The sequence below is a fragment of the Ovis aries genome, chromosome 4 (assembly GCF_016772045.2).
Source record: "Ovis aries strain OAR_USU_Benz2616 breed Rambouillet chromosome 4, ARS-UI_Ramb_v3.0, whole genome shotgun sequence".
Taxonomy (NCBI): Eukaryota; Metazoa; Chordata; class Mammalia; order Artiodactyla; family Bovidae; genus Ovis; species Ovis aries.
The window spans coordinates 95,999,562-96,024,216 of NC_056057.1; the positions used below are offsets into that span (position 1 = coordinate 95,999,562).

Sequence of the window (24,655 nt, forward strand, 5' to 3'; positions counted from 1 at the left end):
GCTGAGGAGAAAGCAGAGGGGCTGGAACACAAGAGTGGAGAAAAGGCAGAGGATGGCTGAGCAAGGCTCACTCACACTCAGCGTGCAGAAAGAGAGACTTCGGATTCTGGAGTGGCTGTGAAGGTGGTGGGCCAGTGTTGAGATGGGTGAGGAGAGTCAATGGGAAAAGAAAGGGACAGGCAGCATGGAGGGCAGGGAGGACCTCATGGCTGTGTAAAGGGTCAGGGTAGTTAAAGGGGCTCCACAGAAAAGAGGAAGACAGCTTCAAGAGCTCCCAATCTGGAATCCAGCAGATCTCATGGGCAGGAGGGGCACAGTATGTGGTATGGAGGCCAGACAGTAGGTGCAGACTAGTGACTATAAGAAAGCATAGGTGCCATCTGTCATAACCATGAGCAAGCACTGTTTTATGGAAAGAGAGACAATGCAGAATGTTTATGGAGGGAGAGGCTACAACATGGTCAAGTACAAAGCAAAGGTGGTACGGTGCAATCAACTGGACTTTTAAAGAACTGTATTTAGCACTGGGAAAATATGCCTCCTACACATACTTGATAAAGTGTTCATATGTTTGTTGTTTTTCTAATGAAAGTGAGCAAAGGAAAAATGGAAAGAAGTGGTTACAGTGGGAACTTAGTTGACAGTATACATATAAATCATTCTTGCAGTTATTAAGGAACATTATATCAGTTATGATGCAGAGTGCTACCTATTCAACTTGATCACAATTAATGAAATACGGAAAAATGGGAGAAAACATAAAAAGAAATTGTCACAAGGAAACTGGTGGCTGCCTGAAAAAAATCTACCAGGTAATTATGTCAGAGTGGGTAGATACAAGAGAACAGTCATATAGAGAGACAGTAAAAAACCAGACTCTGAAGGGAGAGCGTGAGCAGCAGTCCTCGTGACGTCAGGACTCCAGACATCCAGAGACGATAGTGCATGCCAGAGGATGGGGCTGTTTTGAATAATAAAGAGTAGGTTCACATTTTCACATACTGAAGGCATTTAAAGGCCAGACTGTGAACCAAACCTGGGGGGTACCAACAGGCAGAGGCTTTTTCTAAGGCTACAAGAGAGGGAAGAAGAAGTGAGTGGATATCCCATGGTTACACTGCATTCTGGAGAGGCGTTAGCATTCAAGAAAGGCAGCAATAAAGACGACAGCTATCAGTGACGATGGTGAACATGAAGTAGGACAGGAAGAAAGGTTCAAAGTCAGCACAGAGGAAACGTTAAAAAGTTCAGGGTTTGGGGAAAGGGAAATTGGTTATGAGATGAATGAACAAGCGAATGAGTGTCTCAGACTTGAACCTTGGCCAGTCTCTTTAACAGGTCAAATTTGGAGGAATATGGACTCTAGCTAGACTCATGCAAATTCTAGTGATAAAGGGAATGGATATATTGTGGCTAAATAGCAATATTCAACTTATCCTGCCTGCTTTTTTAGTGTTTGAGCAAAGATTACAGATTATGTGCTTAGCTTGGAAGAATGCAAGGTTTCATTAAGGATCAGTAATATGAAACCCAGTGAGTGGTTGGAGGTGAGTCAGAGTAAAAAGAAACTGAGATAAATTTTACTTAACTGAAATTGTCGATTTAATTCGGAATGTCAGGAGTTAATATGATCAATACTGAACAGCAAATAATGGAATGGAAACAGCAGCTTCAGAGAAGAGTTTGGAGTCCATCAGAATCCTGGGGTAGCTCCAGTTAGTATAAAGGTTTAAGGAGGTGTAGGCAAAGTCAAGAACTACAGTATGAATGTAGGTATGTATCATATGAAAGAGCTGTGAATTGTTAAGTGGGAGGCAGCATCCCTAATGAAAAACAGAAGAGATTCAGACATGTACTTGTGTAAATGTGACCTTGGTATGGATATTTTCTGTTGAGGGCTATTTAAATTTGTTCAGATGGTTTGAGGTAAGAAATATGATTCTATAAGAACTGAGAGTTCAATAATAAAAGCAATATAGGGATTAGAATGGTTCTGAGTAAGTAATAAAACAAAAGGGTATGGTCATTACAGAGGCCCCAAGGAGGGAAAAAATTCATAGAATGTTGCATGTATGTGTTGTTACTGGTGTAATAAACATGCAGAGGAAAGAAAGTTGCTGTGTGAGAAAGGACACAGAAAGAAAGTATGCTGCCTTGAAGGCTTTTCTGACAGTCTTTAAGTAAAGGGTAGTTGCTGGAGGACAGAAGATCAGTAGGACTAATTGAGACTTAAGATGTTTATTACTCTTTTTACAATTTTCCCAAGATTTCAAGGAAGGAGTTATGGTAATACTTGATGTTGAGTTTAAATTTTTTCTGATGGCACAGATTTTTTTGTACACTTTTACAGTAAGGAGAAATGGGAAGGTTTAAAGATAAAGAAAAGATAAGAACAACTGACAATAACTTTCTGAGGAAATCGGTGGGTCTCTATCTTTTGAACTGTGAACGGCTTGACTTTTAAAGAGTTAGGTAAAGGGAGAAAGTGGATAGTTTCAGAATACCTTCTATCTATTAAGTATTTACTATGTGTCTGGCACCATACTCATCACTTTACTTAATTTCATTTTATCCTTACAATAATCCTAAAAGGTATACAGAAATCAAAACATTTGCCTATGATTAAGCACTCAGTGTATAGCAGAGTCAGAATTCAAATCCTAATTTATCTGTCTCCAAAACCTATTTTCCTTCCTATTCTATATAGTTTTCAGGTTGAAGGAAGGAAATCACAATCTATAGAATTTCTATTTTTTTTCCTGTAATTATGTGGAAAATATCTTTTCTGAGATGAGACAGGCAGAGGTGATGTATAGATCTTTATGTGATTGGCTAAGATTCAGAATATCTGCAACAGGAAAATGCTGAAAGGAAGGAATAGGGAAAAAAGACTTGTATTACCACCTGTGCCCTGGTATTTCTCTTCTATTTACTGCACAGCAAAGACTTTGGATTGGCCATAGGCTCAAAACTTCATCATTTCTAACACAGACTAAAGAATAGAAAGGAGTTTTTTTTTTTTTCCTAAGCAGGTAAATGATTGGTAAAATCAGTAAGTCAACCTACTAATTTTTTAAAACTTTCAAAGTTTTAAAAGTCTGAATGTTGAGACTAAATTTCATTTCTTTTATCCGAGATACAATCACAAGAGTTTATAACTGAGTTTGAACACCAATCAGCAAACCCTTTTGAATTTAGAAAATTCTCCAAATGCCAAATTTTTATAAACAAAATACTAACAACCAAAAATAAAAACACCCCACTAACAACCATCAACCAAAAGAGTCCATAGCCAGCAGACCAAAAGCTGAAACCTCTGGGCTAATTTGTAAGATGTATGTTTTAAAAAGAAATTAACTCCTTAGTGAGGAGGGATAAAACCTCCCTTATGCTTTCTGTGTTGGTAGAAATGTTTTCTGTTGTTGTTGTTTTCTCCTATACTGTATGTAACTTCTGTAATTTCAATATTGTTGTTTTATGTATTTTGATATTGTAAAATTGTATTTATTGTATTCTGTTAGAACCACTCCCTGGGATGTGAGGCACCTGAGTTATCAGTTATCCAAGTGAACCTGGGGAAATGGGAGGAGCTAGTATTCTCAATTGGGAAGAGCTTGATTCTTCAATGAGTTTAGCATTTTGGTTCCCTCTAAAATTAAGTGACAAAGTAATGGCATTCCTTAAAAAACAGAAAGTTTGTGGGAAGTAAAAATGGGGTTAGAATTTTGAAATATGGAGAGGTGGCTACTAGAAAAAGGACAGAGTATCCAGGATGATGGCAAAAGCCACAGGGCTACATTAAGACTGGGCCAATTATTGGTTTAGAATAAGGTTAAATGAAACTAGCTACATAAGAGTACAGCCAGCTTAATTACTGGCTGGTGGACATTAGACAAATCTAACCAGAGGGAAACAGACCAGGAAAGAAAGTGAAGTTAAAAGGGAATGGAATAAGAGAAACCTCATAAAAAGGGGTAAAGGAGATAATTAAAGGTTAAAGTTGGATGGCCTAATGTTCAAAGGAGAAATAGTGGAGGCCAGATAGAAAGTGCCTTCCTACCCAGGGGGTTATGGATCCAGGGTGGCTGCAACTGCAGGTCCACCTGGGGCCAGAGGGAACAACCTGGGGTTCAGACCCAGCAATGGTGCCAACTTGAATCTACCTCGTGCTAGAGTTGAGTAGCCTGGTCTATCATCCAACACAGGTAAGATTGGACAGGCGCTCCCGGAACCAATATCTAAAAAGGGAGTTGGGAGAGGGGCTAAAGGAAGACAGGTTAAGCCCCAAATGTAACTGAATGATGACCAGGGATAACTATGTACTAGTACTTTTACGATTTCTTGTAACTCTGTAACTTTCCCAATATTTGTTAGCTATATGTTTTTTCCTGTATTAGTAGTAAAAATTGTTTTTTCCTGTACTAGTAATAAAAACTGTTCAAAATGTAAGTGCAATGTGTGTGCTTATTTCGGTACAAACTGGGTAACAGTTGTGAACACTCTGCAGCAAATATGGGAAGGAAAGAACTCAGGTGGGAAAACGGAGAAAAGAAATCAAGTGCAATACTCGACATTCACAGGAGGTAGGTCATAAGGTCTCAGAACCCCAAATTTGTAACTACTGTTGACGCTAGCAGTTTACTTTCCTTCCCACACGTGCTGCCCCCTCCCCCCGACCATGCTCCCAACCCAATCCCCAAGTACACACAGGTCAAGCAGATCACAAAGCCTTTCTCAACTGTGCATACACAAATGTTGGTTAAACCAGTCACTAGGCTGAGACATACTCTCAGACACTTGCCTTGTGTTATAGGACCCTTAAAAACAATATTTTACGATGCCATGGGTCTACTAACTGAAAAGTCCTGAGGCTGCCCTAAAGAAACACCAGGGAGAAGCAGGCCCTGATCCTTCACAGGGGACATCAGGTATGTGCACCACTAGTGGTGACACTGTTTCAACAGGAAGTCTGAGTTCTGTTTCGGGCTACCACTGTATACATTCACTTTCTCTTTAAGATTAAATGTCCAGCGTATTTCACTCAGAAACTTGGTTATAAAATTAGTATTTCTGTAGCAGTAAGTAACTTTCTAAATTTACCATTCATTATCACTACATTTATTAATCTCAGAAAAGAAACAAATTCTTGGACCCCAAATATCTGTCAGGACACTTAGAGTTCAAGTGGTAATGCACTCTTAATCACATCTCCTGCATTCTGTGTATTAGTACCTGCGATTGAGTCATCTTCGGGTAAACGAACGAGAGTATAGCATACTCCCGGTTGATTGTAAGGCAGGCTGGGGGCTGGGATACAACACAGCACTTCATAGGACTCTGATGGCTCCACCTGCACTGTCACTTTCTCCAGTAGCTGGTCGTTCAGAGTATTGGTACAGTCAAACTGAAAAGTCATCAAATAGGAACGTTATGAAGAAGAACTATTTCCAAGTAAATTGTTTCTTCCTCCCCATAACCCACGAGTCAGTTCTGGAATCCATTAAACCTTCTCTCTCTAAACACCATGCATGTCTCCCACTAAGATTTTTCTTGAGACAACAAGGATAAGCTTATTCTCTAGGTCTTTCTTGTTCATATTATTCACCAGTGTTTTCCTCTTTCCTGAGATTGAGTTCTACCAAACAAGATGGTAGAAATCTGACAGCTGGCTGAGATTCGAATTGAAATCCAAGGTTTTGGAACAACACACTTAATTTACCCTGATATTAAGTGTGATGATCATTTTTTCACAGGTTATACTCTATGCTGTCCAACTTTTTCAGACATTTCAGTTTTATGTCCTTTTAAGTTTAAATCATCAAAAGTTTCCCATCATACAAAGGCATCTCTCTCTAGCTATGGAGTTAGGAAGAAAACCAGAAAAATGCTGGCAAGTTGCTTCTCTATAAAAGGAACCAGAATCATGAACTAAAGGAGCTCAGTCAGTTCAGTTCAGTCACTCTTTGCGACCCACGAACTGCAGCACGCCAGGCCTCCCTGTCCTTCACCAACTCCTGGAGTTTACCCAAACTCAGGTCCGTTGAGTTGGTGATGCCATCCCATCTCATCCTCTGTCGTCCCCTTCTCCTCCTGTCTTCAGTATTTCCCAGCATCAGGGTCTTTTCCAATGAGTCAGTTCTTCGCATCAGGTGGCCAAAGTATTGGAGTTTCAGCTTTAACATCAGTCCTTCCAATGAATACTCGGGACTGATCTCCTTTAGGATGGATTGGCTGGATCTCCTTGCAGTCCAGGGGACTCTCAAGGGTCTTCTCCAATACCACAGTTCAAAAGCATTAATTCTTCAGCACTCAGCTTTCTTTATAGCCCAATTCTCACTTCTATACATGACCACTAGAAAAACCACAGCCTTGACCAGATGGACCTTTGTTGGCAAAGTAATGTCTCTACTTTTTAATATGCTGTCTAGGTTGGTCATAACTTTCCAAGGAGCAAGCATCTTTTAATTTCATGGCTGCAGTGATTTAATTAAATAAAATTTAATTTCACCATCTGCAGTGATTTTGGAGCCCCCCAAAATAAAGTCAGCCACTGTTTCCCCATCTATTTCCCATGAAATGATGGGATCAGTTGCCATGATCTTAGTTTTCTGAATGTTGAGCTTTAAGCCAACTTTTTCACTCTCCATTTTCACTTTCATCAAGAGGCTCTTTAGTTCTTCTTCACTTTCTGCCATAAGGTTGATGTCATCTGCATATCTGAGGTTATTGATATCTCTCCTGGCAATCTTGATTCCAGCTTGTGCTTCATCCAGCCCAGAATTTCTCATGATGTACTGTGCATATAAGTTAAATAAGCAGAGTGATAATATACAGCCTTGACGTACTCCTTTTCCCATTTGGAATCAGTCTGTTGTTCCATGTCCAGTTCTAACTGTTGCTTCCTGACCTGCATACAGGTTTCTCAAGGGGCAGGTCAGGTGGTCTGGTATTCCCATCTCTTTCAGAATTTTCCACAGTTTATTGTGATCCACACAGTCAAAGGCTTTGGCACAGTCAATAAAGCAGATGTTTTTCTGGAACTCTCTTGCTTTTTATGATCCAGCGGACGTTGGCAATTTGATCTCAGGTTCTTCTGCCTTTTCTAAAACCAGCTTGAACATCTGGAAGTTCACGGTTCACATACTGCTGAAGCCTGGCTTGCAGAATTTTGAGCATTAATTTGCTAGCGTGTGAGGTAAGTGCAATTGTGCAGTAGTCTGCGCATTCTTTGGCATCCATTGCCTTTCTTTGGGATTGGAATGAAAACTGACCTTTTCCAGTCCTATGGCCACTGCTGAGTTTTCCAAATTGGCTGGTATATTGAGTGCAGCACTTTCACAGCATCATCTTTCAGGCTTTGAAATAGCTCAACTGGAATTCCATCACCTTCATTAGCTTTGTTCGCAGTGATGCTTTCTAAGGCCCACTTGACTTCACATTCCAGGATGACTGGCTCTAGGTGAGTGATCACACCATCGGGATTAACTGGGTCATGAAGATCTTTTTTGTATAGTTCTTCTGTGTATTCTAAACTAAAGGAGAATTAATACTAAATCCCTTACCAGAGCCAGTTATGACACTTCTCTCACCTGGAACACAATGTGATTGGTAAACATGTGCTTGACACAACGAACAAAATATTCTGTCTCTGCTTCTGTAAGCTGAACAGGCTCAGAAGACTTGAACAAGGGTCCTAGATTCATAAACTCAGGAATGGCAGCCAGTTGCTCTATCAAGAAAAAAGGAAAGAAAAGAAGGAAGAAAAATAAGACAGGGGAAGATATTACTCTGGGTAGCTAAAATGTTTTAAGAACACTCAATTAATAATGCGTCCCCAAGCTTTAGTGAAGTAATCTTTTAAGTAAGAGTTTATACCGTTAATTGGGCTTCCCTGGTGGCTCAGCTGCTAAAGAATCTGCCTGCAATTTGGAAGACCTGGGTTCAATCCCTGGGTTGGGACGATCCCCTGAAGAAGGGAAACGCCATCCACTCCAGTATCCTGGCCTGGAAAATACCATGGACTGTATAGTCCAGGGGGTCACAAAGAGTCAGACACAACTGAGCGACTCTCACTTCACTTCACAGTTAATTACTAAAAGCAAAAAATAAAAAAGAAACTTAATTCCTAATTTCATAGAATTTGAGTCCCGTTAACCAAGATACCGGGTAAGAACAACATTCTCAGTAAGCTGACAACTGGAAATTGCCAAGTCCCACAGATTCCAGTAGTCCTAACAACAGGAAGCTATGACAATAAATTATATTTAGTCATATAAAGATTTCCCATACTCAGAACTAATAAAATTGAATAAAAAGTGGTGGCCTTCATTATAGTTACAATGCCTAGGGAGCTGGGCTACTCCCTCTACACATCAAATCATCATACCTTGGAAAATGTCTTGCCTGGAAGGAGCCAGCTTCTCGGGCTTAGTGGACACCAGTGTGATTTCTACAGAAACAGGGATGAGCAGTTAAGTGAGCTTTCCCTGCCACTATCAAGTCAAACATGCATACAGGAGATGAAGACAAAAACTTGCAGCAGATATATAAGCAGCTATTGCTAAATCATACCAGGAGGTTCTTTGTCACCCTTCTTGGAGGGACACTCAAAGTGTATTTAGTGAACATACTTCATGAAATATATAAAGCAAGTTCTCAAAATACAGAATTTGCTTTTATGGACCAGAATATTTTAAAAAATTACTCTGAAAAGAAGGAACAGTTTATAAAACAAATCTCGTTATTCAAATAGGAAAAACTACTTATGTAGTATCAACAACAAAAAACTGAAAATGTTGAGGGCATGAGCTCTTTCATTTTTGGTTCAAACCACTACACACTTTGTCCATTTATTTTTTAAGCCTCCAAAAGAAAAATTAACTAAGAAGTTAATCAAGATCAGAAAACAAAAACAGGCGGTGGCAACACAACTACTGCTCTGAAACACTGACAACTAACTTCCAATGCTCTAATACTCAGCATTAAAAAAATCTTTCATTCTATGCCACACTTCATATTCTTGCTTCCATGAGAAAATAAGGAAAAAATTTTAAAACCCTAACTTTAAAAATATCATTCATCTTAGTTCTATAAGATTTAGAAGGAGTGACCATTAAAAGAAATATTAGAAAAAATATGCCAACAGTGTATTTCATTGGTGTGAAACTATAAACAGTTTAAAAACAAAGTGTTCCCATTACCTGCTTTCTGTTCAAAGACAGGAGCTGTAGCAAGAGGAACAGATTTCATATCAAAGGGCTTTTCTGAAGGCTCCAGCGTGTACTGGTGTAAGGCTTTTTCCATCCCTGGTACAGAGACTGTTAGACCTATGAAACAGATAACTCTCAGCACTAGAACTTCTTGCCAATCCTAGGATCCAGGCAGGCCCAGATTTGGAATATTTATTTAAGCTTTCTAAAGAAAACTATAACCACAGGTTTATAAGCTAAATTATTAAAGAAGATAGGCACTTATAATTCCATCTGAGGAAGCACAGGAGCTGAGCATACATATTTGCAACAAAATGGAAGTATCTTCCAGAAAACAAAGCAACAGAGCCATGTGGAAACAAAGACAGCATAAGAAAAGGGAAAAAGGTAAACCCATCTAAGAGGGAGCTCAAAGAGAACCAGGAACAAGCAATATTCTTTGGACTTTTACAAACTTTTAGGTTTCTCTAGAAATGGAAGTGCATTCAGAGACAGAAACCAAGCATTCTGCCTAGTAAAGCCAGCTCATATGCAAATCATGAGATATGCTTCCAAGACACCAACTGTAGAACAAAAGTATATTTGTCTCCATTCTTGACTCTCACTGACCATTGAAGATATATGTAGCATTCAGTGCCATCTGCCTCTGCTGCAGCACATTCAGATAGAAGGTAGCTCTATCCCGTACCTCATCATCAGTATCCATCATACACCTGTTCAGGGGATACAGAATAGGCATGTCATAGCACTCTAAAAGATATCCAGAGCTTTACCACTATGCCTAACAGACACGATCCAGGCCATCTGATACTACCGTAATACAAGAGCTCAACAACAGCCAACAGTGGCTCCTAAAATCTCCATACATCCTGGGTATTGTTCTGAATTGGTAAAGAAATGGTGTCATTATGAATCAGAAGCACTACATAAGCAGGCATTAAAATGATTAGGAAGAACACAGTAGCATAAGATAGCAGTTTGGAGTCTGTTCTTTGATCTGCAACCACATGACCTTGGTAAAGATTTAGACTTCTACAAACCAAAAACTGGCAATATTAGACTTTCCAAGGATACTAAAAAGCATTCTAAACCCAGGCACGGATATTACTCAAATGGCAATTTGTTTTATTTAAACCAGCCAGCTTTTGGCTTATAATTTTTCTGCTTCAATTGCAAGATGTAATCACGAGTGTTTGCTAAAGCAAGTTTTTTCCTCATCAAATAGGGAGTTAAAGAAACCATGAAAAGCTGGTATTTTCAACTCTACACAGTGAAGCTCTTTGAAGTTGGCCTCTGCTATACTAATTGAGGCACATGTATTTAAGTCACTTTCTCAAAATCATGCATGAGAAATTAGAAGTCAAATTTTGTGTGCACTTAGCACATGCAAAATTACCAAGAGTAAGGAAAACGCCATTTGCCCCTGACTTACTCTATCAGCTCTACTCTTAAGCCCTACAAGGCATTTGATATGGTACAATAAGGAATTATCTATTCAGTCACATGGCATTCCTTTTTTTTTTTTTTTTTAATTCTTTCAGTTACCTTTGTAGGAGTACTAGGATGCTTGGGAGAAGATTTTCATTCTGAGCCCCAAATTTTGCCAAAGCACTCACAGCAGCTATAATGGAGCATAAAATGAAACAACATGAATATTGACTTCACAGAGTTAAGCAATAATTATTAAGAAAAAAATTAGAGGAGTTTCCCCATGTTCGGTTGAAATAAACTCACTGTTTAATCGTGAACTTCTTGTTCTTATTTCCTTGATCCATTTAAGCATAAATAGAAATAGAAAGTGGGTCCAAGAGAGCTCTGAATAAGAAAACTCTCTATGCACTGAGGAAAAAGGATCATATGTATTTCTTATATAAGCTATTCTTCAGTCTGACTCCTTACAGAGGAGCCTGGCAGATTACAGTCCATGGGGTCACAAAAGAGTAGGACACAACTTAGTGACTAAAGAACAACCAAACAAACCTCAAACAACCAGCCCCACACATAGGGGGGAAAACACCCAAAACTCTATTATTAAAATTCACTGTATCAACAAAGATTTATTCCTTATTTAACTTTTGTCAGGAGTTGTGCTAACTGCTGAAGGTAAAAAGATAAAAGATGTAGCCCTTGACCTCAAGAAGTTGTAGTTTAGTGGGAAAGACAGGTATAAATAGATAGTTACAACATAGTAAATCCATAGTAGAACCATATCCTGGATACTATACGAGCAGAGAAAGGAACATTAAGTCAAAACTGGAGGAGACAAAGAGCTCACACTGACTCCCTGCACTAAAGCTTGCAGAACAAGTAGAGTTAGCCAGAGGAAAGGCAGGAAAAGAGTATTTGAGGGAAAGAGAAGTGAAAAGTAGCAAGGCCCTCAGGACAGAGAATAAAGTGTGGAATGATTCTGGGACTGGATGCAGCTGAGTAAGGCTGAAGCATTGGACCTGTGCTGGAGAGCAGGAGGAGACAAGTGAGAGATTAGACACAAAACAAAATTAGGTTCCAGTTTAACCTCAAAATTATTATTAACAGGAGTTAAATACAGGATGAATCTGTGTATCTGCAGCAGGGTGTGCTACACTAAATTTGTGAGCAGATTTTGTATGCAACGTCCATTTTGGTAGTAGAGTGGAGAATATACTGGATGTGGGTGAGAGTACAAGCAGCTGGACTAACTGGGCATCTGAAATGGATGCAAGCCTAACACAGCCCTCAGGAAAACTGAGGATAAAAGGGAATGAAGGAATACATATTGAGGGGACAGAACGGACAGAACTTTGCCAAAAGGTAGATGGGAGTTATAAAACAATGGAATAAGGTTCTAGTCTTGCAACTGAGTGGACAATATATATAAGGATTTCTGTTTGGGACAGTTTGAATTCCAAGCTGAATTTGAAGTGCCTGGGACAGCTAAACACACAAGTTCAGGAGAGAGACATGACTACAGTACCACAGCATCTTAGCAGAGCTCTGGAAATGATCACCAGAAAGAATGTGGATGTTGAGAAGACAACCCCCTAAAGAAAATGAACATTTTAAGGAATGGAAGAGAAGCTCTGCAAAGAAAATTGAGGAATGATGGAAAGATGCAGGCTATTTGTGGAAACCAAGGGAAGAGAGTTTCATGAAGTGTTTAGTCAACAGCCCATCAAATTGACTGAAATAGCTTCAGAAGATTTTTAAGGGAGAGAGCAAGATTATAGTGAATTGAATAGAAAATGGAAAGTAAGTTCAGAGAGGCAGCTGGTAATGGCTGCTTCAAGGTTCTGTAACAGGAAATATGGTCAGTACCTAGTGAGAGACAATGAATCAAATGAAGGCCTGTAGTTTTAACAGGAGAGATTTGGACCAGTTCACATGCTAAGGAGAAGAACAATTAGAGAGAAAGAAGTAAAAAAATTCCTAGGATCTGTTCAAAAAGTCACTTACAAGCTACAGTGGGAGACAAATTTCAAAGACATGCATACTTGAGGCCTTAACTGAAAAAAATGGATGACACCATCAAAGTCTTCTGTCAGTCTGAAGGTCAAGGGTTATTTGTCTCTGATACAAGGCTGAAATCAGGATGGAAATTAGAATACAAAGAGAGCGCTATATATCTGAGGCCTAAGTATGCTCCGAGATCCCACCACCAAATAGACACTGTAATGTCATTTTCCAATTTCATTACCACTCCCTTGAGTTAAGCATTTCCCAAGTTATGCTCATCATCAGTGCTCCATTACTCACCAGCTCTGACGGCCTCATTCTCCAGGACAACCCTATTAAAAATAAAGCGGATATACTTGGAGGGGACAGGTGTTCTGGGACCCTCTTTGCCCAACAAGTGGAGGATCTTTGTAGCCAGAACGGTGTGTTCACAGTCCTCGATGAATTCACAGAGGTGGGCTAGACCTGCCTCTTTACTCTCAGGGTTCTCTTCTACAATGCTGATAATGCAGTCCACGATGGCCCGCTTATATTCAAAGCCTCCCTGGCAAAAAAAAGAAAAACTGCCATTCACTCTGAGGGCACTTTTTGGAAAAATGATTTTACTCCAAGGCTTATGATGTAACATTCAAATTTCATTTCCCTTCCCTTCTCAAAGAAACAAAAATGTTTTTTCCCTCCAAGTGGTAAAGTCAAAAGCAATAATATGTTTAGTAATAAGACAGAAGCTAGAATTGAGAATATTATTTGATAGGCATGCGGAGATTATAAAGAAAGCTGCTTTAATAAGAACTGAAGTGAGCAACTTCCCACAATTAAAAAGCAGTCCACCTACATCATCTCGGAGCATGTTGGAGAGGAAAGTCATCATGACGCTGTGCTTTCGAGGGTATTTCTGACAGAGAGCACTAATTGCCTGCACAACCACGACCTGTAGAAAAACAAACAAAAAGGACACGCACCTTTTATAATGGCTGTACAACTACCACCTAGAGAAAAACACAAAAGGACGTTCATCTTTATAACTTTAGCTACTTAAGCATACATTCCCTCTTGTTTACCACAAGCTAAGAAGGCACCATAATTAACTAAAATGACAATAATGGTTCTTTGTGAAAGAAAATCAAACAGGAAAGAAAAATAGAAAGCAATGTAAAAATGAAGTGCATTCAAGAGACCCTCCCTTTGCTCCAAAGCAAAATAAGCTTCGAGCATATTTTAAAATTTTACATTTAAAATTTTCACATAAAAATTTTAAAGTGAACACTAAAGATAAAAAACTTAAACAGACTGCTTTCCAGACAAGAAACAGAGAAAAGTCACCAAGTAACTACTTCACAAAGTAGTTTCTACGAAATTTTTACCACAATTTCAGAGACCAGTGTCAAGAAGTAAAAAGGGTGTGAGACTTTTACCCTATTTGCAAACTTTAGACTACCATAATTTCATGGAAGCTAGAAGAGAACACAAGGATCCTGAATGAGAGGTGAAAGACAGTTATTCACTCACAGCAAAAGCAGTAGCCAGTGTATTGGCATTTGGGGCTTAGTTTTCTGAGCCCCAATACCCATAGGACGATGCTAAAATGACCAGATAACGTGAGCCCACAGTAGGCAGCATTACGGGAGAATCTGAGATATGGAACTTGAATATCTGACAGTGGGCAGTAAGCATGCCAGTCATTTATGCAGAAGGGAAACATCATGTTTATTACACTGGGCAATAAGCATGTTTGCTTTTTGCTGTAGGGAGGACAGTCTCTTCTAGGGCTGTATGGAAACTGGCCCTTTACTACTTAAGGGAGATGCTTACATCTTTTGATATTGGAGAAACTTTGTACTATACAAAGGGAACAAAACTGGTAAAGTAGGAAACAAAGGGCAGTTAGTGTGTAATTTGCTGGGTGTGCAGAAATGCAAGAACTTTATGGAGACTGGAGAATTGTGTCCCAATAACCAGACAGTCCCAAATCTATATATGTTGTTTCAGAGCGTAGAAAATGAAGGGAAATAACCACAATCTTTATGAAGCAATGACATATAAACCTAATAAAGATAGTATATGTGCAAAAAGAAAAATTATAGATAGAAATCATTTCTGAATACTGATACAAAAGTTCCAAGTGGTATACTGGCTAACAGACTTCAATCCTACAGTAAGAAAATAATATCCCATGATGAAATGGAATGTATACCAAGAATTCAAGGATGGTTTGACATTAGAAAATTAATGTAATTCATCAATATTAATGAGTCTAAGAAGAAAAGGAATATGACAGAATATGACTACATCCACAGAAGCTAAAAAGCCTTTGATAAAATCCAACACTTATTCCTAATAAAAATTCTTTTTTTTTCGTTATTTTTGGCTGTGCTGGGTCTTTGTTGTGGCACACAGGCTCTTCATTGCTGTGTGTGGGCTTTCTCTAGGTGTGGCAAGCGCGGGCTGGTTGCAGTGAGCAGGCTTCTTGTCGTGGTGGCTTCTCTTATTGCAAAGCACAGTATGGGCATCAGTATTCGTGGTACATGGGCTTAGTTGTTCCGTGGCACATGGGATCTTAGTTCCTGGACGTCCCCTGCATTGGCAGGTGGATTCTTAACCACTGGACCAGGAAAGTCACTTAAAAATTCTTTAAAATATAAGACAGGAATGGATGAAAACTTTCATTTTATGTACATACACACACATACTCCCTCAGTCCTATTGGCAGTATATTACTTAATAGAGAACCCCAAGAGTCATTTGCTTCAAGATCAGAAACAAGGAAAGGATGCTACTATCTTGACTACTATTTGACATTATTCTGGCACTACTAGCCAATGTGAGTAGACAGGAGAAAACAACTGAGGAATGAAAATTAGAAAATAAAAGACAAAATCATCTTTATTTACAGATGATATAACAAAATAATGTGGAAAACTTCAGAGAATTGATGATAAAACTAACTCAATAAAATAATTCAGCAAGGTAGCAGGTTAACATGCAAAAATAATACTACTCATACACATGAATAATAACTACTTAGAAGATATAATGAATAAAAGAAGATTTATAATAGAAACAACAATAAAGTTCATAAAAGAATTTTTAAAACATTCAAATCTAATATAAAAATACCATATTCATGAAAGGTACAAAAGTAGACTTAAATTTTAAAATATCCTTTGCTCTTGGGTAGGATATCTCAACTTTATTATTTATTCTCCCCTAAGAAAACTTATAAATTTAATGTGATCTCAATAAAAATGCCAATGAGATTTTTTAAATGAAGCCACTAGATGAACTAATACTAAAGTTCAAAAGAAATATAAGCATGTAAAAACAGCTAAGGAAAATAAAGAGCTGAGAGGAGACTAACAGATACTAAAACATCCTTATACATTTTTAAAATATTTAATACAAGTTTTTAAATATTTAGTTAAAATATTTAATATAAATATTTAAAACAGTGTGTTGTACTGATTTATGAATAAAGAGAACAACAGAATAGAACAGAAAGCCTCCAAACAGACACAAGTATTAATACATATTGAACTTTAGTATATGGTAAAAGTGGTATCTCAAATACTGGGCAAAGACAGCCCTTCAAATAAAATTGGGGGAGCGGGGTGGACAACTGGATAGTCACTGGAAAATTGTAAGATCCATTTCTCATTCTGTATAAATATAATAATAAAACCTAATAGATCATATATTTAATATGAAATTATACATATATTAGAAGAAAACATGGGTGAATTCTTATTACTCAAAAGCCCAATGCGATAAAAGAAAAGATCAAAAAATTTGCATAAAAATTAAAAACTTGTGCATGACCAAAGTATCATGAGAAAATCAAAGGACAAATGACAAATTGGGAGAAAATATCACAACACATTTCACAGCTAAAGAACTAATATCTCTAATATACAAAAACTTTAATAAAGGAAACAAAAGACCGAAAATCCTACAGAAAATTAGAAAAGACACGAGCAGACAATATTCAAAAGATATTAAATGATCTCTAAAAATATGAAAGGATGTTTACCTTCCCTCATAATAAGAGAAATTCAAGTTAAAACTACACTGAGATACCCTTTCTAGTCCATCTGGAAAAACTGGGAAAACTTCAAAATACGATATATGTACTCTACTGGTAAGGGTATGGGGAAGCAGGCTGGTAGAATTTAACATTCTCTATGAAACTACATACTTATCTACTCTTCAACCTAGCATATGGACTTCTAGAAATTTACCCTCAGGACACACCACCAAAATTTCAAGAAAACATAGACATAAGGTTGTCCACTGCAACATTATCTGTAATCACAGAATATTGCAAAGTATCCAAACATTCACACACAGGAGATGCATTCAGCAAACTACACTACAAAATGAACTTCATAACCTCCCAAGGTTTCCCAAAGATTCAAAATGTCTACTTGAATACACAGGCTAAGTTGGTTTTTTAAAAGTAGGTAAATACAAGAAGAGAGTAAATAGGGTCAGTTACACCTCTTGAGTGAGAATTAAATAAAAATGAAGGAATAAAATCTTTTAACTTTAATTCATCTAACTAAAATCTATCGCTATTTTGATTTCCTTTTTGACACATTCTCACCAGTTCTACTCAACACATATTGGAAGTCCTAGTCATTTTAATAAGGCAAGGAAAAAAAGGAAAGGTACCTGAATTGGAAATGAAGTGGAAATGAAGTATCTATTCACAATAACACGATTATTTACATAAAACAATCCTAAGGGATGTATATTACAACTACTAGAACCTATAAGGGAACTTAAAAAAAAATAAGGGAACTTAGCAAGAATATTGAGTTATGGGAATGTTTTTAAAAAAGGTATTTTTTAATATAGTACTAGTAGCAAACAATGAAATAGAAATGTTAATAAAATGGATTTCTAAAAGCATAAAATATTTAGATATTAATTTAACAAAAGATGTGCAAGACCTCTAGAGTAAATGCTACCAAATACTGCTCAGATAAATTAAAGAAGACCTAAATAAAGGGAGTGATATGCCATATTCATGAACTGAAGAATTATTATTATTAAGCTGTTACCTTTCCCCAAATTGATTATAGATTTAACACAACTCCAATCATAATCCTAGAAGGAAATTATAACCTGATTCTAAATTTTATATGGAAAGCAAAGGAACTAAAATATTACAAAACATGAAAAAGTTGGGAGACCACACATTTAAGAGGTACCATAAAGCTACATTAATTCATACAGTATGATACTGGCATAGGACCAATAAATAGTTCCACAGAATGTGATAAGCATCCCAGAAACATACCTACAGTTATATGGTTATCTGCTTTTCAGACAAAGATGTCAAGCACTCCAGTGGGGAAAGAGAATTGTTTTAAATTATGCTGGAGTAACTGGAAATCACAATGGAAAAAAACCTGAACGTACACACAAATATTAATTCAAGTTGGATCACAGCCCAAAATGTAAAAGCTAACACTGTAAAACATTCACAATAAAACATGGCAAAGTATCCTGAAGACTTAGACAAACGTTTTTGAGGACACAGAAAGCAATAACTGTGAAAGAAAAAAATTAATAAATTAGACTTCATAAAACTTAAAACTTGTTCATCAAAAGACACTATTAAGAACAGAAATGTTACGGTAAGCCAGAGACTGGGAGAAAACAGGGTCATATTTAAACTACCTTGAACTCATCTGAGATTTCAGACACAAAGGATGATATCTGCTTCATGAGCCTGTCCACACTGCTCTCACTTCCTGTTTTGAGAAGCGTAGTAATGGCCAGGGTAGCAATGCTTCTGTTTGAGTCTGTGATTAAGTTTTCTAGGTCCAGATTGCAGGCAGTAACAGCAGAGGGGTGCTTCATTGCCACCTTGTCAAAGGGCAAGAAAAAAAATTTAACAAATTGCTACTCATAAAGACCAGAATTTTAAAAAATAAAAGAGGAAAATATGAATTTTAATTAAAGTAAATGGCTTTTGAAAATCTAAATGAAACAGCATAAGTTAAAAAATAATTATTTCAAGATGAATGCTTTGGATTAATAAAGTATGCTACATTATTTGATAAATGACTAACTGCTAGTTATAGTACTGCATAGCACTTCATCTTCATAGGTTTCTATAACCTTTATAACAATATCATAGTCTGTCTTTTACTATAGTTGGACTGTTTCTCCTCATAGTACATGTGTTCATGGTTATCTATTCTACTAGATGTTAGGATCTGTGAGAGTAGGAGCTAGAATGATAAACATTGCTGAAAGATATTTAAACTTAGTATCACTTACAATACTTCTGGTATTTAAGCAAGCAAACTCCAGCCAAATTGGATTGGCCATGGTCACTAAAACATGTCTGTCATTGACCTGATTCTTTGCTTTTATTGATGATGTTCACCTCTCTGCTTAACCCACTACTGGTATAGAATCCTTTACCATACAATGCTAAAATTCTGAAAACTCAGCAAAGGAGTGGCATCAAAATTCACTTCACAGCAAAACATGACCCAAACTAATGTAAAACTAAGTATTAATTTATTCCAGTTAGTGAGGATAGTCATATATATAAAGCAGAAATATTAACGTGTTTGTGTCTAATTGCTCCAGGCACAAAGGGGTTAGTATTAATTTAAGAGATGGCATGATATTACCTCTCTAAAATTCAAACATTGCTGAGTTCTCAGATACATTTGGCTGCAAGATTATAGATGAAGAAATGTACACCTATATCAAACTCTTCAAAATACAATTCATATTGTTCGGTAAGGCTGCTCTAAATTTCTCTCTTTTCCAATTGTTCATACAATTAATTTATAATCTAGTGTTGTATGTAACTATATTAGATCAGTCTTCTATAATATTAAACTTTCATTTACAATTTTCATAGTTATTTAATTCATCCTGTGCTTTGCACTGTATCCTCCAGATTTACGCTGTCCAATACGGTAGCCAATAACCACACATGACTACTAAGCATTTGAAATATGACTATTCCAAATTGAGGTGTGCTCTAAATACAAAATAAACTATATATCAAAGACTTAGTATGAAAAGCTAGAAGGTAAAAATGTATCAATATGCAACCAGTATAAAATTATCAGATATATTTTATAAACGTGATGGTAAATAAGATGTATTATTAAAATAAATCTCATCATAAAAAAACTTAATGTGGCTACAATAAAATGTAAAATTACACAAGTGACTCATATAAGTGTTTCTACTGGATGGCGTTGCTATAGACCAGCCTTGTCCAAGAGAACTTCCTGCAGTGATGGAAATATTTTATATATGCAGTGTCTAATATCATAATCAATAACAACACATGGTTATTGACCACATGAAGTGTGACTGCAATGACTGAGGAACTGAATTTTTAAATTTTTATTTAATTATAATTAACTTAAATGGAAACAGCCACTTATGGCTAATGTCCATCATATTGGATGGTATGGCTCTTGAATGTAAAATGTTTAAAGTCAGAAATGAATTACAATCCTTAGTTGAATACTACTACCTATAGCCATATGTAAGGCCACAAATGCAAGTGAGGTGCTACAGAAGTGAAGCCCATAAATCATATCTACTAACCTTGGACGGAAAGCCAAATGCTTCAATTTAATGTTTCTCAATCAAACACTGATACAAAACAATAGTTATAATAGTTAGAAAGGGAACCCCTACCTTGTTCAAGGTCCTTACAGCTGCGTATCTCAAAGCTGGCTTAGGAGAACTACAGAAAAGCTGAAGAACTAGGAAAGAAAAAGAGTCACTGTTAATATGGCTCATTTCAACATTTAGCATATTTCTGAAAATATAGCACATGAAAAATCATATTAAAAATGCACACAAGGAAATTAGATCATAGCATCAAAAATTCACATAAAAATATACCATCAAAACTAGAAAAAGTACTTTTTGTTGAGTTATACAAACTTTAAATATAGGAAACAAAGTTTATTCTTTTTCCTAAAAAATTAATATACCCATTAATATCTGAATTTAAAGAACAGGAATATTTATAGTTATAAGAGAAAATGGGCTTTTTAAACATGAAAAAAATGTAATTTACTTGTCTTTTTGTTTTTTTTCTAAGTAAAACTTAAATGTTCTGAATAAGAGGAAATAACTTCAGAAAGAGAAGTATAGTCACCCTTCCACATCTGCTGGGATCCCTGGCAGACACCCAAATTTGGGGATGCTAAAGAACCTTACAGAAAATTGTGTAGTACATTCAGCCCTTGTTATCTGCAGGTTCTACATCTAAGGATTCAATCAACCATGAATCAATCTGGTTGAATCAACAGGATGTATAACCAAGGATATGAAACTACAACTATAATTAAAGTACCAAAATAAATAATCTACATATCAGAATGGAAAGGCTATGTATATAGAGCTAAGATTCAAAAATACCTATTCTGCAGAGCTATAGAACTTAAAAAACCATAAGACTATAAATTAAAGCCAGTTATCAAATATACAACTAACCTGAAACAGCAGGTGCCAACTCCCTTGCAGTACAGTTAGGAAGATGGATGATAGCTGAAGCAGCTTCATAAATAACCATTTCATGTTTATTTCGCAAGCAGCTCTCAATGAAATCAAAGACTGGACTTTCATGGCTAACAATAAATAGACATGGGCCATAATTAGACATCATAAAGAACAGAGGCAATGTGCACAGTGGTTAAAAGTACAGACAGAAGGAGAAGCACTTTGGAAATATGAATGAAGGACTTCTGAAACTCCACCACTCCATAAAAGCAATGAAAATACTAGTGTAAATTTCAAAATCAACTTTTTCAGCACTTTAGAAAATAGCCAAAGGCTTGCAGCAATCCTAGAAATATCTACTCAAGTTGCTGAATTTTCATAAGAACAGTATGTTTTCCGGTATTTTGTTTGCTATGTGTGCTCAGTCACTTCAGTCGTGCCCAACTCTTTGCCACCCTATGGACCATAGCCTGCCAGGCTCCTCTGTCCATGCAATTCTCCAGGTAAGAATACTGGAGTGTGTTGTCATGTCCTCCTCCAGGGGATCTTCCCAAACCAGGGACTGAACCTGCATCTCTATGTCTCCTAGCATTGGCAGGCGGGTTCTTTACCACTAGCGCCACCTGGGAGGCCCTTGTAATCTAGTATTTTAACTTGCTCTACTTCATGCCCTCTTCCCAGCTTCATGGTAGCCTTGAAAAGCAGGGCCTCCGAACCGTACTAGCTCTGAAAGCCAGCAGCTTCATAGCCATGGAATGGGGCACATGAATCTGGAGCACCATCAAAAGCCCTGTCTCTAGACCACTGTCACAGTTTGACCTGATGTTCCCTAAAATAGCCCCATTCATGAAGCTAATTTTTTTTTTTTTCCTAGTGGGGGAACATGCCACACAGCATTGGGATCTCAGTTCAAACAGGGACTGAATCCATGTCATCTGCAGTAGTAGCATGGAGTCCTAACCACTGGACTGCCGAGGAATTCCCCGAAGCTAATTTTTATCTCATCTCACTCAGATGTCATTCAGTGAGGGAAGTCCTATCCCCAGGAGATCTGTCTCCCCCAAATCAGCAGCAATTGCTTAACACTGCAGTGCCATAGGCAGTGACTCTAGTTGGGGCAAACAAGAAACTGGCCCAAAAAACATAAAAGGAAAATATAACAAATGAGATGCCCGCTTCTGACATACTCCTAGGATCTAGAAGGCTATGCAAATACCCAGGAAATTTCTGACAGAGCTTGAGCCTCTCACTCATGCTTGACTTTGAGTTTCTGCACAATTAGGAAGGGAAGGCTAAGACAGAGTTATGAACTGCCAGATCATGGAAGGCATGCTCCAACATACAAAGTGCCCACTGATAAAAAGATGGGAGATATGTTGGTCAAAAGCATGAAAAAAAAAAATCTGTGAAATTATTATCCAAACACTCAGCTAATCAAGCAGAGACTTCAGTAGGGATAAAGAATGACAAAGAGTAAAGACTGCAGAATTACTTCTGGAAAGTCACTAAACAACAACAAGCAGCAACAAAAACAAACTCCAAGGACGGGGAAGGGGGAAGTAAGATTGCCAGAGTTACCAGAGTATATTAAGTATCCAGTTTTTGACAAAAAAGTTATGACACACACAAAGAAATAGTGAGATATGGCCCATATATACAGGAAAAAAAGCAGTAGAAATTACTCAAGGGAGCCCAGATGTTGGATTTACTAGGCAAAAACTTTAAGTCAACTCATATAAATATGTTCAAAGAAACAAAGGAAACCATATCTAAAGAATTAAAAGGAATTTAACGATTACAGGCATGACAGTCATGCTTCACCCAAAGGAGATTATCAAAAAAGGAAAAAAAAAAAAAAAAAAAAACCAGCCAAATAGAAACTCTGGATTTAGAAAAGTGTATAACTAGAATAAAAAATTCAAATCTGCTTGGATAAAAAAATAAGAACCTACAACATACTGCCTACAATACATTCACTTCAGGATGAAAGACACACACAGACTGAAAGTGAGGGGGTGAAAAAAGATTTCATGCAAATGGAAACAACAGGAAAGTAGGGGTAGCAATATTCATATCAGACAAAATGGACTACAAAACAAACTCTATAAAGGAAGACAACGGAGGATACTATAAAATGATAAAGGGATTAATACAAACAGCAGACATTGCACTTGTTAAGGTATGTGCACCCAATGTAGGAGCACCTAAATATATAAACACTAACAGACATAAAGGGAGAAATTAACAGGAATACAGTAACAGCAAGAGACTTTACCATCCCACTGACATCAATTAACAGATCTTTCAAGACAGAAAATTAATAAGACAAGAGAGATGCTAAATGGCACAAGAGAATGGATGTACTTAATTGATATCTACAGGATATTTCACCCCCCTTCAAAAAAAAAAAAAAGAAAGAAATACACACTCTTTTCAAGTGGTCATGGAACATTCTCTAGGATAGACTATATACTAGAACACAAAACAAGTCTCTCAAGCATCTTTTCTGCCCACAACAGGATGAAACTAGAAATCAACCACAGAAAGAAAGAAGGGGGGTGGGGGGAAACAATTACATGAAGACTTAACAGCATCCTATTAGAAAAATCAATAAGTCAATGAGGAAATCAGAAAATATTTCAAGACAAATGACAATGAAAAAACACAGCCTTGCAAAAATCTACAGAACACAGCAAAAGTAGTTCAAAGAGGGGAATCCATGATACGGGCCTTTCTCAAGAAGTAAGTAAAACCTCATATAACCTACCCTACCACCTAAAAGAACTAGGGAAAGAAAAGAATAAACAAAGCCCAAAGTCATCAGAAGGAAGGAAATAATAAAGATTAGAGAGAAAATAAATAAAACAGAGACCAAAGCAATAATAGAAACTATCGATGAAACCAAAAGAGGACAAAAAAAATAAGCCTCTAGCCAAGATAACCAAGAAAAAGAGAGGACCCAAATAAACAAGATAAGAAATGAGCAATAACAACCAATATCACAGATATGCAAAAAAAAAAAAGAAGAAGACTATGAACAAACCAACAAACTGAACAGCCAAGATGCAATAGAAAAGGTTTTAGAAACATACAGTCAGCCAACATTGAATCAAGAAGAAACATAATTTGAACAGACCAATCATTAGAAGTGAAATCAAATCTGTAATAAAAAACAAACCAAAAAACTCCCTGCAAAAAAAAGTCCAGAACTGGATGGCTTCACTGGGGAATTCTGCCAAACATACAAAGAGGAACTTATCTATCCTTCTCAAATTATTCCAAAAGATTTAAGAAGAGGGGACATTCTCAAAGTCATTCTATGATGATTCACACTGATACCAAAAACGAAGACACTACAAAAAAGAAAATTACAAGCCAACATCTTTGACAAATAAAGATGCAAAAATCCTCCATAAAATTTAAGCAACCCAATAATACATATAAAGGAGCATATACCATAGTCAAGTTGGATTCATTCCAGAGTCACAAAGATGGTTCAACACATGCAAATCAATGTG

The 24,655-nt window shown here is 37.1% G+C and overlaps 2 protein-coding genes across 8 annotated transcripts in view; one reads left to right on the forward strand and one right to left on the reverse strand.

The window, feature by feature from the left end:
- MEST (mesoderm specific transcript) overlaps positions 1-4,449 on the forward strand; it is a 92,792-nt gene extending 88,343 nt beyond the window's left edge. For all 4 annotated transcript variants that reach the window (XM_042248842.2, XM_042248840.2, XM_060414839.1 and 1 more), the window contains exon 12: positions 1-4,449. This exon is cut by the window's left edge and continues 71,489 nt beyond it. The gene's annotated coding sequence lies outside the window, so the exon portion shown is untranslated.
- The window catches only part of COPG2 (COPI coat complex subunit gamma 2), a 163,228-nt gene that overhangs the window by 70,301 nt on the left and 68,272 nt on the right, over positions 1-24,655 (reverse strand). For all 4 annotated transcript variants that reach the window (XM_015095386.4, XM_042248839.2, XM_060414835.1 and 1 more), the window contains 11 exons: positions 21,132-21,265; positions 20,325-20,392; positions 18,324-18,512; positions 13,477-13,572; positions 12,942-13,185; positions 10,755-10,830; positions 9,819-9,922; positions 9,201-9,326; positions 8,387-8,449; positions 7,590-7,729; positions 5,233-5,404 (listed from right to left, as the gene is read on the reverse strand). In XM_015095386.4, coding sequence (XP_014950872.3) covers positions 5,233-5,404; positions 7,590-7,729; positions 8,387-8,449; positions 9,201-9,326; positions 9,819-9,922; positions 10,755-10,830; positions 12,942-13,185; positions 13,477-13,572; positions 18,324-18,512; positions 20,325-20,392; positions 21,132-21,265 — 1,412 coding nt within the window. The remainder of the gene's footprint in view (positions 1-5,232; positions 5,405-7,589; positions 7,730-8,386; positions 8,450-9,200; positions 9,327-9,818; positions 9,923-10,754; positions 10,831-12,941; positions 13,186-13,476; positions 13,573-18,323; positions 18,513-20,324; positions 20,393-21,131; positions 21,266-24,655) is intronic.